Raw genomic sequence first — 16,862 nt, 5'->3', positions numbered from 1 at the left:
ACTGCAAGAATAAGCACAATAAAGGACCACCACTACAACAGTAATTTATTTTGTGGGAATTCTGAAAAATGAAATCACATCAAGTCTGTGTGTGTTGATCACTTTATTAAACTGTTATTTGATACACTTTGAATGTAACGTGCTCTATATTATTATTAACTCATACGTGACTTATCAGTTCAGCCTGCCAGTGAAGTAAGGAGGTTCCTGAATTCTCTATCCCATCCTCGTGTATTTGATACTTAGAAATTACGCAATATTTACGTCTTTTTCCAATTAAAATGGAAGATGATAATTCCCTGTTTTGTGTTAAGGATTTGGCCACACAATTCCCATTTCAGTGGAAGGAATGCCGGTGTTTCCCCACGGAGCCCCCAGCCGTTGCCTGTGACCGGACTCGAGGCTGGAGGCGGTGAGCTACCTCCGCTGTGGTTCAGCAGGGATCAGGGACGCTGCAGCCACTGTTTCTGGTACCCAAGCCAGCTTTGCCAGCTGTGAGGCTGAGATTTTACATTATATTTATAATTACAATAGACACACACACACACATATATATTACTCTGATAAATGTAAAAGACATAATAATGTTCCTCTAAAATGCAGCCTGGAGATGATTTTATAATCTAGCTTTTTTTTTCTTTCCCCCCTAAGCAATATGTCAGCGAATACATAGAGAGATTAAAAAAACCCACTTGCTCTCCTCTCTGCTCTTTTGGAAAATCGGATAAAGCAAAGCAAAAGTAGGTTACTCTTCCTTTTTGTTTGCCTTGTCTCAAAATAGGAGCCTTTCAAAAGGGTATTAAAGCTTATAAAATGTGCCACTGTTCATTTCATAGATGGCTTTAACTCTGAAAAACATCAGGTATGTAAAGTTATCCAAGTACAGCTATAAGGTTTAAAAACTTGTATGCTTCTGAAATTAACACCATTGGTAGCAAAATAAAAAAACCTGGTATATGAACCAGTTTGTGTTTAAAATTCAGAAGTAGATAGATCTCTCTCTCTGGAGCGTAAGATGCGTTGCTTAAACTACAGCTGGATCAGGGCATTAGTCTGCAGTCTGGAAAGATGCGGGGAGCTGCACTGGTGTCAGTCCAGTGGAGTTTCCCGGCAGAGTTAAAATGCAGCCTGGTTTCAAATGCAATTTTACAGGATTTCTGTGCGTCTATAGCGGTCATTTTCATGCATGTATAAAAAGTCAAGTATCACGGAGCGTTTTTCACCGTTACTTCTTACATCCTCAAAATAACAGCACTGCACAACCTGCAAGCTGAGTCTTGCGTACATCCTCCCTGTCAACCTCCAGTTCTCCTCTCTCAGCTACTACCAATTAACAACTATGACTTGCTGAGAAGTCCTGATGCTAACATAATGTATTTGGTTATTCCAATTTTTTTTTCTGTATTTGAATGGAATAGAGTAAGTGTAATGAAGGTCACACTACTACTGAGGATTGCTAGTGTCCTGAATTTGAAACAACCCTCCCCCCCTGCCCCAAACCCTTCTTTCTCCTTCCCCCTGCCCCTTAAACTGTTTTATTTATATAGCTGCTGAACATTCATGTGTGTCTGAGCACAGTAACAATACCTATTTTTCCAAAGAGGCTTACACTGGGGAACGAAATCAAGGAAGGACTAAATGTCACAAAATACAAAACGTTGTTTGCGTTTAAGGGGAACTATGGAAACCCAACATTTGCCCATGTGATTGCATGTTATTGCTGTCAGACTTTTTTTTTTACTATAATTTTTCTGTTTGCACAGGTTCAATTTTTCTGCATCTTGTGCTGTTCTGTAAGTAACATTAGCAGGCAAAACACTGAGGTTCACGTGAGCTAGAGCGAGCTCTTGCTGTGGAAATTACAAGGGAAACTGTTTTCAACCAACGAGAAAGTAATTCTGGGGATACGCCCACACTACTAACTCAAATCAAATACTGTTCAATATTACATTCGTTTCCTGTTCCTTGGGTATAATGTTGAAATTAAAGGCAGATTTTTTTTACCCCCAGAATGAGGATGCTGAAATACATTCTTTGTTGCTTTTACAGCAAGCGTTGTCACACAACCTGTTTCTCTACTTTATTTGCCGTGGAATGGACAGAAGTCCTGGCGCAACCAGGTGAGGAGAGGGGATCTCTAAATGTGTTCTGGGTGGTTCTGCAGGCACGTGATGAAGTCCTGGATCGACTGACCCTCGTAGCAGATCTTGTAGATGGTTGTAAATAATGGAAACCTAAAAGAAGTGCATAGCAATGAAAATAGTTTTTAAAGTTTACATAAACATTTCTATGCCATTTATAATGGAAAAAACCCACCACCTTTCTCTTTTTTTTTTTTTTTTAACATTAAAAGGAAAGTGGAAAATTTTTCTCTCTCTTTACAACACAATTTTACTTGGAGGTGCCTTTACTGGAAAACTATATAGGGCAATTAAGAGGAGCTAGGGGCAATTCTTGGGAGTGACAGCAGAAAGGAGCTGTTTTGGAGACAAAATTCTATCCAGTATTTTTTATTTACAAAAAATCTTGAATTGCATATCCTCTTTTTCCTCCTGTGTGCAAAATGCATATATATATTATTTGCATTCATTACTAATATCTAAAAGAATAAAAAGAATGAAAACCTCAAATGATTTTCTTTTCCTGGCTTAAGGGGTTCTTTCCCTTTTGCAAGCCGTCTTAGTCATTACCTAGTAAAAAATGAGTTCACTGAATGACTTGGAGCTGAGCGTGTAACTAAGTGCAATTATATGATACTTATTAGATCAAGTTTTGATTCAAAGTTCATGTCCTGTCAAAATGAGCTTCTTTTTTCTCTCTCATTTTTGAAAGATAATGCTGCTTGAATCTTCTGTATCTGTTATAATTCTAACAGTTGTTTTTTTTTTAAGTTTTCATTTAGCAGTTTTTGACCTCTCAGTACTGCTAATGTGCGAGAGGGAATGGGATGGAGGGAAGTTTAGCTTTCTATTGTGTAAGCTGAGACAAAGGTTTCAAATTATAAATAATCTTACATCATCCCAAACAATTAGAAGTACTTTTTATCTCAGCATTATTTGTGGCACTAAAGCACTGATATCAGCACATACTATCTATTCAACGTATATAAAAATTTTTGATTAGGATTATGCTCCCAAATTTTATACTGAGATAACCTAGTTAATGTTTGCACTGAGAGCAGTATTGCTGCAAGCTGTAACAGTGATATACTGAGAACAAGAAACCCTTTGACCTATAGATCATGTTTGCAAGCTGACTCTGTGTATGGCCTTCAATCTTGCTCAGGGGGACAGGGATGTCTGGGTAGCTCCTTTGGATTATTATTTCTTTGGTTTCCTATACGTCTGTGGCTTGTTTTTTCTAACGCTGTTTGGCTTTCATCCTATTCTACTGATCATGGCAATGAGGAGCCAGGCTAAGCTGAGCTTTAATGGGGGCCTAAGATGTAGAAAGCAGTTGTTGCAGAAACGAACAAGATAATTAAACACAAGTACTGTTAAGGAGGTTATGAATCATTCATATTTTCTTGTTGATGCAGTTGGTTTTTTAAATCAAAGCACTTACTTATCGAGCGTATTTTTCTGTTTCAGAATCTTGTAGACTTCGGCTGAGGTCTGAGGACCTTGCAGCTTTTGTCCGTTCAGCATCTCATTTTCCAGTTCCTCAATGGACTAGAAGAGAGGAGACTAATTACTTTGATCAGAGGGGATACTGCTGCGATACCAGCAGTTATCAAGAAGGTAAACAGCTAATGATGCCTTTATAAAACACAGAAGGATTTCTTCATGTCTTAGTGTAAAATATTTCAAAATCCTCCTTACTTTTCCTGTGCGAGCAAAGGCTTCTGCTACTTTCCTGTTGCGTCCCCCATAGCAGGTAGTGATTAGATCAGCGACGCCGCAGCTTTCCAGGAAAGTGGCTATTGATACCGGTCCCCTGCAGAACATCTTGGCAAAGGCCACCATTTCCATAAGGCCCAAGCGTATAACTGCTGCCTTTGTATTATCGCCAAAATCTAGTCCATCGCAGAACCCAGCTCCCACTGCTACGATATTCTAAAAACAGTTTAGTGCAAAAAATAGAGGAGGAAAGGTAACGGTCAGGCAAGATGTGCAGTTCATCAACATGCACTGAGCTTTAAGAAAATCCTACAAATCTGTCTTCTAGAAGATTATTATAAAGTGTCCTCTCTTATTCCCATGGGCAAAAATCAAAGCAGCTTGTTTCATATAGTAGTGTTGCAATCACATAGTGTGTATGCAATTAATGTTTTGTTTTTCTGCTAGTTCCAAGTTGGGACTCACTGACATTTCTGTTTTAACTGTTTAAAATATCCCACACAGAGTCATGCCTTTCCAGGTTTTCTCTGTGGGTCTCTAATTTAAACAGACAGGGGTTCTATGAACTGATGCTGCAGTAGATCAATTTTTGGTTTTCCCTGCAAAAACAGTCAGCAGAATTGCCCTTTTCTGCAGCTGTAAACACATCTCTCAGGATCTTAAACATCTTCACAACTCCTCACCCTTGTCCTGCACGCCTCCCAATTCCCAGCCCCTAAATAAGTGTGGTTCACTGCATTTGACTAATATGTCACCTAGTACTGTTGTTGAAGTGTTTGCTCTAGACATGCAGGCGCCCCAGTGCAGACTGTGTGGGGTTTTTTTTTAGCAAAGGCAATGCCAAAGCAATGATTTCAAGAGAGCAAAGATTTCCCACAAAGCAGAAACAACCTCTCTCCCCTCTGTGCCTCCTCCCAGTTCCAGTCTGTGGCCAAAAGCAAAATCTAGGGGTACTTGGTTTTGTATGTAAAGGAACTTTTCTTTTTGCATGTAAGGTTAAACAGGACAGATTCTTTCCTAGCCAGTAATCCCCCCTCCCCCAAGGAAAGGTGAATTATTGAGGTACAAATAATAGAACATATAAAAAAGTACAAAGGATCACAGGCTGGAGTCACCTTCAACACACTTAAAAGCAAGCTCCAAATCTCACTCAAGTGCCCCCTCACTGGAAACTTGGTGACTTTGTTATAGCTCTGATCCGGCCTGGGATCTTGATGTGGGCATTGCTGAATGCCGGCACAGACGTGCTGCCAACACAGAGTATTGCTTCTGATGCAAACTTTCTAGCAGGTTACTACTTGAACTGTGAAAATAAGTTGTTAGTGGGAGCCCCTGTATGTAGTAAGAATCTTTGTTCCATGTGCTTACAATACACAGACAAGAAAATACAGCGGACTAAATTCTGCCCTCAGAAGCAGAGGTCCCTCTGGTTAAATAAAGATAAAAATACAACTATTTTGAAATGCTTTGCCAGCAGTTATATTTTTAAGTACGTTTTCCCTTTTCAACAGATTGGGAAATTGGCACATGAACATCTTGTCTGTGGTCACTCATCATATGGTGGCAGGACTCGTATTAGATCCTGTGGCTTACAGAAGACTCAGGTGAGGATAGAATTTGTCCCTAATAAAAACATTTTGGTTTGAAACCACTCACTTTTAAGGCTCCACAGATCTCCACTGTATCAGAGTCAAGCACCACGGTAATCCTGAAATTGGGGGTCTGCATTAATTCTTTAAAGATCTCCCCTTGTTTTTCATTTTTGCACCCTGTGGGAAGGAAGGATGAAAGTTAGAGCATTTTCACAATGTTTCAGAGTACACACAATTAACTGAAACCTGAAATAAGTTCCCAGGGACCACTTTACTGGGACCACAAAACCTAACTGGGTGTTGCTAAACAAGAGATTTGTGTGACAGCCAGTGTTAAATGTATGCTAGTACCAGGGCATTCACCAAGCATCGCTTAATAACACTTTAAAGAGCTTAAAAGTAGATAGTCCCTAACACAGCTTTCTGCCTGAGAAAGCTTGTATAACCACAAACCCTGCAAAAGAAAATATTGACAAATTGCTTTGTACAGCACAACGGTATAATTGCTGCTTTGAAAATGTAAACTGGTGTAATTGCTAAGCATTATTATGGGGCGCAAATGATTAATGCCCAATTAGTTCCCAATTACAGGGAGATCCACAGATGATGAAGTTGATCGTTCGCACTGCTGGAACATTTTTGTTATCAATTCTGCTGAGGTCATTATCATGTCATTACAGTGCTGGCCCTGGCTATTGAGAGGCAGGGTAGAGAGCCCTCAGCGGTAAAGGGGATGAGGTTTGCCTTTATCCAGAGAGTCCTTGGCCAGCTGGGCAAAGACTTTTGAATAGAGTTTCACTTTATTTTCATACAAGGCAGCTTGGTTTCCTTCAGGGAGAGCTCAGCGGTGAGGAGCTGTAGAGTTTTCCAGCTGCTGCTCCTGGAGGGGTTCTGGGCACTCGGTGGTTTTGAGTATTAAAGAGCCTGGGCAATGGCACTCTGGTAGCTGTGGGGTTTCTGTCCCATCTCACGAGAAACTTTGGGTTTGCTTCTCGTCCTTTGCAATAATTGATATTGGGGGATACCCAGTCTCTTTGAGGTGGCTGTTTCTGGGCTGTGGCACTTTCCATGACAACAAAAGCAAGGGGCAAATCTCTCTGCAGAGTCATCATCACAGCATGGCTTAAAACTGGGCCAGCAAAAGTTAAACACCCCCCAAGTAAATGAATATTCCTCAACTCTCCTAATCGTGTCTAGTCCTATTTGTGCCTAGTTGCTCTGCCAGCAACAAATGCCCAGCTAGTATAATTTTCACTGCTCCTGTAACATTTGCAAGGCAAAGGAACAGCAGTGCGACAATAACTTATTTTTCTGTCTTCCCTAGCTATGTAACTTGAATTTCTGCTGACTTTAAAAATCAACAGGTTTTCAAAACTACTGGATGAACTTTCCAAGTCAGGTCACACTGAGTTCTGGGAGGATCTGAGGTGACGTCTTGGCAAGCAGTCTGTGTGACAGGGAGGAACACGACGTTACTGGGGTTTGTTGTTGTTGTTTTGGGTTTGGTTTGTTGTGGTTTGTTTTGTTTTGTTTTTTTCTCCAGACAAAGAAATTTGAAGATGCAGAAATACACCTCAGGGAGCATGAGCACATACGAGCTTCTGATTACATTTCTCTAACTAGACAGTATAGTGTAACAACCGCCAATGTACTCAGCATTGAGTTGTACAGACATGAAAGGTGGTTCTTGCCAGCCTCTACCGGAACAGGATTACGCTGTAATTTTTTAATGGATGAAATTAGCTCTCAGCATTGAAACCCGGTGTCAGTTTGGATCTGATCCTGCCAGCACCAGCCTCCCTGGAAATCACGCTGCCTCCCTGAATGAGCTCAGCAGGCATCGCACCCACCGCACCACTCGTGAATCACCTGGGACCCCTTGCATCCCCCCGCTTCCTCCAGAGGTTATCTTGTTGCCCAGCCACCGGCGACGTTAAACCACAGCTAGAGGCTCTAATTTGCTCTTTGCAATAGTTACCAATGGTGGTTTCGCAGAACTTCTCATCAGCCACTTCTCTGGCTATGTTGGCCCCCATAAGCACACTGATTTCTATTTTCAGTTTCTCTCGAATGAGGTCAGATATGAGCTTCAGGCCGTCAGGACCCTCATCGATCCCCTGAATAAAAGATGATAGTCAAAGCCAAGTTAATAGAAGAGGAAAATGACAGTAGTAGAGCAGCGGTAAAGCAGAAGCTGTCCTATTGCCTGCAGCTCTGGTTTTAATTGGAAGGATTTGGGTCTTATATTCACTAGCATTAGCCATTAATACAAATGCTCTGGGTTTGCACTCTGATAACTGCAAATTCAAGGCAAGTTTAGGGGGAAGGTAGCGACAGTCAAGGTAACCCTGCAAGAGGCCTCACATCCAGTGCTGCTGTCCTGAGGCTTTCTCTGATGCTGTATTTTTCCTTTGTGTTAAATTCCTGTAGTACACAACCAGACTTTTAAATTAAGCCTACAAGCAGTGGCTTTTTTCCAAGATCTAAGTATTAATCTGAGCGCTTCATTGGTATTAAGGAGTATACTGATCTCTGATCTGTCTTGGGTTGGTTTTTTTTTAAGCTAAAGAAAAAAGTAAATTTGCAGGAATTTCCTTCCTCTCCCACCCTCCTCTCCTCTGTTTACTGCTGCTTGTGAGATAATTTCTATAGGGGGGAAAAAAAGTGGGGGGGAAGAGCTGGTATTGCAGTTGGAAAACTTGAATTACATTTCTTTCATTACAATTTTAAATTGGATATTTCCTGTAATGCAATCAAAAGAAGAAGTGGTAGACTATATTCCTATGCCTTGCCTCTGGCTTTTAGTTTGAGATTCTCTTAAAATATTAATTCCTTTTAAGATCATGATAATCTGGTACCTCTAACCTTAAAAAGAGATTCCTCAGTTCATGCGAGATTAAAATTGCTTCAGTTCTGCAAAATCATTAGTGTTATTGTGCCATTTTAATGCTGCCAAGAACAGCTTTAGCATGTACTTGGAAGAGGCACTTTGACCCAGCACTATTTCCAGTTAAGAGTTAATTGAGGCTGCAGTCTGATGAGTATTTTTTCTGGCAGCAGCAACAGCTTATACGGCCCTCCCTCTGCCCATTTTCACCTCCATACTGGTCCAAGTGGGAACTGATCCAGGCTAAGGATGGCTGGCAAAGATGGATACTCTCAGCCTGGCTGGGTTGCCCCATCCTTTCCTCTCCATGGCCACGTGAGCAGCAGAAGGGCTGGCAGAGACTGGGTAAGTTTTAACTCTTGCAGAAAGAAATGCTCATGTTTACGCAGAGCATGCAGCTGAGGGCTGGAGCTTCTACCCTTAAGTTGAAGCTATTTTTTTACTCTGTGCAGATGGAGTCTTGTGGAGATGACAACTTACCTTGATCAGGGAAATCCCAAATGTCCCGGATTTTATCTGGCCTGCAATCTGCTCGCAGATTCGTCCAACAAATTGATGTGGCAGAACAAACACTAAAATATCTGCCCCGTTTGTTGCTTCGACCACATCTGGTACAGCTACCTGGGACAAGAGTGACAACCAAAATGAGCCCCAGGTAGGAATCCTCACACCTCGCAAGGTACCAACGTGCTAAAGCCATTGAAGACACACTGCAAATGTCTTTAATTTTAACTGGCAGTGTGGCGTAGCTGCTAGCTCTTCATGCGAGCAACTGCAGCTCTTCTGAAATATCCAAAGCAGCCCAACTATTTTAGGTTTGGATTTTTTATAATTTTGCTTTTAATTTGCCTCCCATCTCAGCCTGGTGTGGGTAATTTGGGGAAGACGCTATACTTTCTAAAATTGCACTATCCTGGGAAGCCTCTTTGCTGGTTCAGCTTCTTCAGGTGCTTCCTGAGCATGCTGAGCAACCCCATACAGTTCTGCTGGAATGAGTGGTGGCACCAGGGAGCACAGGAACGAAGCAGAACGGTGAGACAGAGCCTATTGTGACAGTCTTTAGTTTCCATAGGTCACCAGCTGAGAGCTACTCAGGAATAAACTGTATCAAAAGGCAGAGTTTATCATCATATTTGGGGTTGGATGGGTTGTTTGTTTTAAATATATAGTAACTTAACCAACAGTTAGAAAAATTTACCCAACGTGCTTAATAACTAGCAAGCTGTACCTTACTCCAAATGCTAATGTTGCTCAGAACAACAGTTCAAGCCAGGCTACAGAGGCAATGGCAGGTGAATTTGAGTCTGCAGTTTACAATCAGAGCAAACATTGCCCTCAGATGCAGCCTTGGAGCACACCGCCTTAGGGCAAGTGGGATTCCCAGCGGGAGAACCCGAACTGCTGCCAGCAAGGCTGCTTCTCTAGGAAAACGGGCAAAGCAGGAGCAGGGCAGGGGCTGGCAGCGCTGTACAGGCTGTGCTTCTATCTCTCCAAAATGTCACAGAACAATGCAAGGAAAAAATTAGTTGTTTTTTTTTTCTCAGTCGGAGATGAAGGTGTGAGGGTCCCTCCAAGCCTTACTGCAACCAGCTGATTTCTGCTGGTAAAGCTTCAGACTTTGCTATAGACAGGATGAAGCTGATCTCAAGTAATGATGACAAGCCTGTTGATCTGCTAGAGGGTTGTAAAAATAACAGTGACATGTCAATTGTAGCCCAGGAGAACTGTGTGCCAAGTTCAAACCGCAGGAGTCCAAATATGCAATCACAGCACTAAATGGAGTACTAAATATAACCACTCTCCAAGCAAGGAGACCCACCACGTGCAGCGTCTTAACTTCCTTTTACAACTGCAACTGTTCCAGAAACGTGGCGCTACTTTCTTTAATGCACAAAACAGTGGCATTTGCCAAAATCTTGAACAGCCAAAAGCCCTCACTTTGCTTGCTTCAGTAGCAGTAAATTATCTAAGCTGATTAATTTAAGTAGAGAGATATATAACTCGGTATTTTAAATGTTCATGAAAAGTAAACACCTTATATTTTTTTGTGGAATTTACAGCATTATTAATTATAGCAGTAGGTTGGTATCCTGAAATCACCCATGAGCCGATAGCTCATTATTCATCTCCTTGTAAGCCACAGCTGTTAGCTGTGCTGTTGATTTCTTTTTTAGAAGAACGGAAAGCAGTAGCTTTCCCTTTTATTCCAGAAGATGCTGCGGGCTTGAAATACCTCGGCTCTGTGTAGACAGCTCTCTGCCTGCCGTTTCTGGAGTTATGCTGATTTCTGTCAGAGAGGCGGCTGGTGCGTTACCAGCACCCGACACAGTTGGGCGTTTGAAGTTGCATGTGACATATGAGACAAGCAGAAGTCACAGAAGTGAGTTATATTCCACTGAGTTATATGTCAATATTGGAGTGAGCTAAGTGGCAAACCAGAATCAAGCAGTGAATTACTGCCTAGTTTTAATTTTGCCAGATGTTGCCTCCCTTTATAAAAAATAAAAATATTTAAGTGATTTGTTTGGGGTTTTTTTGAACTTACCACATTTTTAGGTATCTTGTATCCAGGCAGGTATTTAACATTTTCGTGTTCCTGGTTGATTATTTCTGAGAGTTTTCTTCCATTGATGATCTCTTCAAATACCCACATCTTGACAGTAGGATCAAATCTGTTGGACTTCTGGACATTTTTGCCAATGATTCTTGCTATGGCTGATCCCCTTTGAAAAGAAAAAAATTTAAATAACTAATAGGAACCGAATAGTTTTATTGTGAATTGGAAACACAAATTACTTTAAACATAACTCATAAAAAGCCCATGCTATAAAGCTGTTCAGGTGCTTGCTACATTTATCAGAAAGCTTTATGCACTACCCTCCACCAAAAACCCCTCAGTTTAAAAACACAGAAAGTAGAACCAGAGGCAACATAACTGTAATAAGGGATCTGAAGTCATACCAAAGATTATAGAATGGGAGTATGATGTACCATGAACAGCACTAAAAATACACTATCTGGGATTAAAATCTTTCTTACTCCTCAGATAATTGTTTTTTTCTGAAGACCAACAAATGTAAAATAATCCAGGTGGTAAAGCAATGCTGAACGATCTTGCTGTGACATTCTTTGTGCATCTCATCTAAAATTGATGCATACCACTTTCCTACCAATAACCAAACAGTTGCAATAAGGATTTTATGTAAGAGCTAAAACCTCAGAAATTGTTCTTTTATTAAAAAAAAAAAAAAATCGTCAACATGATGGTTTCTATTTATTGTTCTAATTATCACTGCAACAGGATCTGTAATAGTTGCAGCCTGAGGATATTTTAACCATCCAGTTTACTCTTCTTCAGTCATGCTGAGAATTTTTTAATCTCAGTTCAGATTAAATAATTAAATAATTTTGTTTCCCCATCACCACTGCAGCCTTGCAAGCATTCAGTTATTTTCTTGAAAAGACAGAATTAAAAACCCCACAGAAAATATTGGAAGTATTGCTTAATGCTCTTCAAATTATATGGGGAAGAGGGGTGATTATTTTTATTCCTCTGTTCCCTCTTTCCATTTAATGCTACTTTAATCTTTCAAGCACTGGCCATTTTACAAACACAACTGAAAGAGGAGCTCCAGTTGCAACGCCCTTGTCCTCTGACCCACTTGTAACACACCTGCAATGAGGAGCATGAACAGGATTTAGCTGTGATATGTTTTCTGGAACCGATAAAGGTCTCGAGTATAACCAAGACAAAGTCCAGGTAGGTCTGCGCTGTCAATGGTTCAAAGGGAAACCACGTTGTAACTGGCTCTCCTTGGCTCAACCAAGGAGATGTAACAGGTTTGCACGCGGCTGAATTGCTCAATAAGTAATAAAAGAATAAGGGCTTCATCTTAATCTTTAACGATAAAGAAATCCTACTGAGATCAGGTTTCACTTTGCTCAGTGTTGACTATATGCTATATCCTGAGCTGCCGTAACGCTTTTTTGTTTGGTGGGGGTTTTTTGGTTTGGGTTGGGTTTTTGTTGGTTGGGGTTTTTTTGTTGTTGTTTTTTGGGTTTTTTTAAAGGAATGACTGGTTTTGGCCCTTTAAAATATTTAGGGAAATATTTTAGGAGTGAACCTTTACCGTAAGAGTTCTGCTTTTTTGAAAGGCAGGCATGCAGTCATATCATACATTCATATTATTTATAAAATTACTTATATTCTGGTTCTCTTGCTCTGCTATCAACAGAGAGCACAGTCAAGGCTTGAGCTGAGGATGAATTGTGGCTCCACACAAGAAATGTATATTAATAAGAAAAGTTTGGGTTTTTACGGATAAACTTAAGACCTAAATTCATCGTCCAGGTTGTGCTGGAGTCTCCCAGCATGAACTTAGACCTCAAGCCTATCCATAGAAATAACTTTTCTAGCCATGTACCAAGTGTGTATGATTTTCTGTTGAAAGATGCAGACTCCAGCTCCAGCCTCCAAAATCCTGAGCGGGACTCACAAGTCTCAGTAGATAAATCTGATCTCCTAGCAGAGCTGTCATTACCACTGCACTTGGATGTTGCCACCCAAGTATTTTCCCATTGACAAGATATCGGTGAAGTTATCTCAGGCGTAAAGGTAGCTCCATAAGTGACAGTATTTTCGTTTGGTTTCCCTTTAGATGAATGAGGATTTGGGGGAGAAAACGTTTAACATTTGAAAGGCATTGGGTAGTCAGCAGGGACAATACCTCGCCACAAAACCATCCAACAGTTCAAAACTTCATGGTCTGTTTTACTTAGTGCATTTAAAATTCAGTCACTGCTGTTCAGCCTTGAGAAGAAGAATTGCTTTGTTTGTGAAGGCAGTGTTTGGTAGACTACACAGGCTTAGCAGAAGAGGGCTGCTTATGCAAACAAAACCAAGGACATTCACATATAAAGACTTTGCCATGGTTTTATCTTCTCCAAAACTCAATTTAGGGAAGATTAATAGAAGGCAGAGAGCTCCACTTAGATAATTTTTAAAAGTAAGTGAAGACTGCCAATCATTCCCCCCCCCATTATGTTAATTCATGTTGGAAGTGATTTACATATTGCTAAGAAAAAGAAAGCTTTTATCTGGAGATTTCCTATGAGTATAGTGAGAAAGCTTTGATGTAGAATAACTCAAATAAGACCCATTATTTACATATCTGAATATGAAAGTATTTGTGGCATACATCAGATCTGGTGAACAATAGAGCTTAACAGACTCCATGAAGCAGCTAGTCCCTTCCCTACACAAAGGGCAGTCAAACATACTTAGGCCGTTCCTAATAGTTTTTCCAAGGAGGTCTTAAAGGCCTCAGTGGTTGCAGGTCTCTTCCCTTCCCCAGCCAGCCCATCCCTGGACTTCACTATCCTTACCATTAGAAAGATCATCCTCTCGTTTAACCTAAGTCTTTCTTACTGCAGTTTAAGCCCATTTCTATTCTAGAATGGTGGAATATTGTTTTTCTCCTTTAGATGCTTGAAGATGATCCTTTCTTCCTCCAGTCTCTTTCTTAGCCAACCACCCCAAATGTTTTAAATTATAGCATCGCTCAGGTTGGAAGGGACCACGAGAGGTCTCCAAAGTGGGAACAACACCGAGTTCAGGTGGGTTGCTCAGGGCTTTGTTCAGCTGAGTCTTGAAAACTCTCCAAGGACCACCTCTTCTCTGGGCAACCTGCCCCAATGCTTTATTATTCTCATAGGGGGGTTTTTTCTCCTCTCTTTATATATTGAGTCAGAACCTCCTCTGGCTCAGTTTATGACCACTGGTTCTTGCTTTCCTTCCGCGCACCTCCGTAAAAAGCCTGGCCATCTGTCCATGTTGAAGACAAGAACCTAGTTCAAGCTGGATCTTCACTGAGGACTCTGCAGTCCAATCAAATCTAAGAAGATTGGGAGAGCTTTTGGATTCTGAAGGGCCAGGCAGTGAATTAAACCTCTGTTTTTAAAAACAGGTAACTGAACCGTGATTAATGTAAGCACAAATGCTCCTGCACCTGGCTGGCAACAACAAAATGCGGTGCAGCACTTACTTTGCTGAACCACATCAGTCATGAGACTCCTGGCAGTGTTGACTTAGTCCCTGTGACCTGCTGAACTCCTTCTGCAGCTGACATGAGCTATTGCAACACGCTGTGTCACGTGTCAACCACGTTTCTGAGCTGCAAGAAAGACTCAAGAGCAGTGATCTGAACTGTCACCCGAATATGCAGGAGGAACATAAGAAAAAAATGTTTGCCAAAGATAAACGTTGTATTTCTGTATTGTGCTAAGACAACCTGTTCTGCCACAGAGGCTATGAATGGATGTGATTTAAACATCGGAGCACAATGTTTATCTCCTCCCCAAAGATTTTACAATCTATATATATGGTAGGAAGCAAGAGTTGGGCCCAGGCAGAGAGGCAGTACGAGTAAGTAGATAGTATTGAACGACCTGGGGTCTCTGTATCTCTGTGGCATAACTCTTTCCAAGTTTGTAGGTACATGTGAAAAAAAGAGAACTTTCTCAAGTAAAGATCCGAAGGAAGAAAGACCATAAGTGGCTTTGGAGAATGTCTTATGGCAAGGGGACAGCCTGGGAAAGGCAGGAGGTGCTTGCTTGAGGGTGCAGCAAAAGACCGATGAAGACCGTCACTGTGGGCTGACCAAAGGTAAAAGCTGACTCCCAGACGTGCGGCCATGGCTGTTGAGGGGCTTGGAAGTGACAATGAGCTGCCTGCACAGGCTTGGATGCCTGTGGTTAAGGTGAGGGAGAAGAGGGTGGCAGGGGAGGGATGCAAACGCTGGAATGACATGGTGAAAGGGGCAGCTGGGGAAATGCTGGTGCAGAAATGATGGGGCAGGACTACGTCCGTCAGGGCCAGGGAAAGCCAGATGCGCGATGATGAGTTCCGAAAGAAGTCTTAGCTGTGCAGTTAGGTGTGAAGGCTGTATCTGAGAGATGTCACGCACAAAGAGCCTGTGATCCGGAAAGAGCGTGCATGTGGGGGCTCAGAAAGCAGTGGACTGGTTTTGCAAGGCAGGAAGGCAAAGAGCCATGCTTTAACTATGCTGTGTTCTCAGCAGCTCACAAGGAACCACTCCCTCACCTATTGATTTTTTTTGGCATTTGCTTCCACTTAGCTGTCAGATATTTTAAAAATCTTAAGGAGCTCGCCCTCCTTGTACAAAAACAATCGACAGAACTACCTGGAGGCTGGCTTTGCTAATCCCAAGCGCATGCATATACATGTTGGTCTGTTTGTTTGTGCTCAGCTTACATAAACCGTGAGAAAAGTAAGATGCGAAGTCCAGTGAGATAGGGTTTACTGACCTCAGTGGGGTCTGTCAGACCCAAGGAGCTCTGGAGAGCCACGCTTTTTGTCCAGGCTAGAAAGGACTGAGCAGTAGCAAGCTTATTCTCATGAATGACTATCAGGATAAACGGGGGACCTGAACGCAGTGCTTGTACGAGGCTGCGTCTGCACCAAGATGCAAAACAACATGCCGAGGAGGGTGGAAGTGAGAGGTACCGGTCAGTCGTGGCTTTCAACGGAGCCTGTGCCCCGGTTCCTTCAAAGCAATACAAACAGCATCCCCGCTCTCCTCGCTACTGAATGCTTGAATTTGAGCTGCCTGGGCCCTGCCACGGGCGCGCACACCCACCGAGGCGCAGCTCTGGCCCCCTCTGGGCTCTCGCTGTCCTGCCACCGGCCTTTGGACGGCTCGTACACCTCAGCGGGGCAGGAGCCTCGTCTCTTCCCACTTCTCGCCGCCTGCTGCATCTCTCGGGGCCACGGCTCCTTGCCCGACGAGTCCCCAAGGCTGAGGCAGGACACGACGGGCACCGGGGCCGCCGTTTCAGGACCATGGAGACCCTCCCCGCCCCGCCCCGCTTCCCCCCCAACCTGTTGCGCAGCCCCCGGCCGCGGCTGAGGACCGGGGTCGGGGGGGGCGGCAGGCTGCCCGGGGCCCGGCCCGGCGGTCCCGGTGTGCCGCCCCGCTGCGAGGGTGGTGGTGGGGGAAGGAAACAAGGATGGGAAGGTTAAAATGGGAGAAAAACCCAGAAAGAAACGGGGGGGGGGGGGGGGGAAAGGGAGGAGGGCTGGGGAGAGGCGGGGGACACGGAGGGGCCCCCCCCGCGCTGCGGCACTCACCAGTTCCCCGAGCCGACGATGCAGACGCGGAGCGGCGACATGCTGCGGGCTGCCCTTCCGCCCGGCGAGGCTGCCGGCGCCTCGGCTCGGCCCGGCCCGGCCCGGCCCGCCTGCCAGCGCCGCCTCCCCCCGGTCCGGCCCGGCCCCCGCCGCCTGCGGGAGGGAGCGGAGTGAGCGGGCGGCGGCCCCGGGGGCAGTGCCGGGTACCCCCCCCCCCCCGCTCCCGCCTCCTTCCCCGGCTCCGCCCGCGGCTCCGGCGGCTTTTTTTTTGCCCCCAGGGGCTGCCCTACGAGCGTCGGCTGAGACCCCCGGAGGGGGAACGGGGAACTCGGTGCTTTCTCCGAAACGGAGGGGGATGAGGACGTGCGTGGGGAGCCCGGCACCTCTCGTGGTGG

At 43.6% G+C, this 16,862-nt stretch overlaps 1 protein-coding gene across 1 annotated transcript; it reads right to left on the bottom strand.

The window, feature by feature from the left end:
• Positions 1-88: 88 nt before the first annotated feature.
• Positions 89-16,626, bottom strand: LOC142031426 (glycerol-3-phosphate dehydrogenase [NAD(+)], cytoplasmic-like). The gene is made up of 8 exons (XM_075028844.1): positions 16,468-16,626; positions 10,864-11,041; positions 8,799-8,939; positions 7,410-7,548; positions 5,496-5,608; positions 3,822-4,055; positions 3,565-3,671; positions 89-2,234 (listed from the first exon to the last, which is right to left on the bottom strand). Exons 1-8 carry the CDS (start codon positions 16,506-16,508, stop codon positions 2,138-2,140), a joined length of 1,050 nt encoding a protein of 349 aa, XP_074884945.1. The 5' UTR covers positions 16,509-16,626; the 3' UTR covers positions 89-2,137.
• Positions 16,627-16,862: the final 236 nt, after the last annotated feature.

The sequence above is a fragment of the Buteo buteo genome, chromosome 5 (genome assembly GCF_964188355.1).
Source record: "Buteo buteo chromosome 5, bButBut1.hap1.1, whole genome shotgun sequence".
Classification (NCBI taxonomy): domain Eukaryota; kingdom Metazoa; phylum Chordata; class Aves; order Accipitriformes; family Accipitridae; genus Buteo; species Buteo buteo.
Note: the sequence above shows the minus strand (reverse complement) of the source record. Positions and strands in the feature narration are given on the sequence as shown.

Excerpts from the sequence above, each read along its gene's own strand:
- LOC142031426 (XM_075028844.1), bottom strand. The coding sequence starts at position 16,508 with ATGTCGCCGCTCCGCGTCTGCATCGTCGGCTCGGGGAACTG. Across the intron at positions 7,549-8,798 it reads TTGGGATTTCCCTGATCAAG|GGGATCGATGAGGGTCCTGA; the intron begins GTAAGTTGTCAT and ends TCTTTTATTCAG. Across the intron at positions 5,609-7,409 it reads GTTCTGCGAAACCACCATTG|GGTGCAAAAATGAAAAACAA; the intron begins GTAACTATTGCA and ends TCCTTCCCACAG.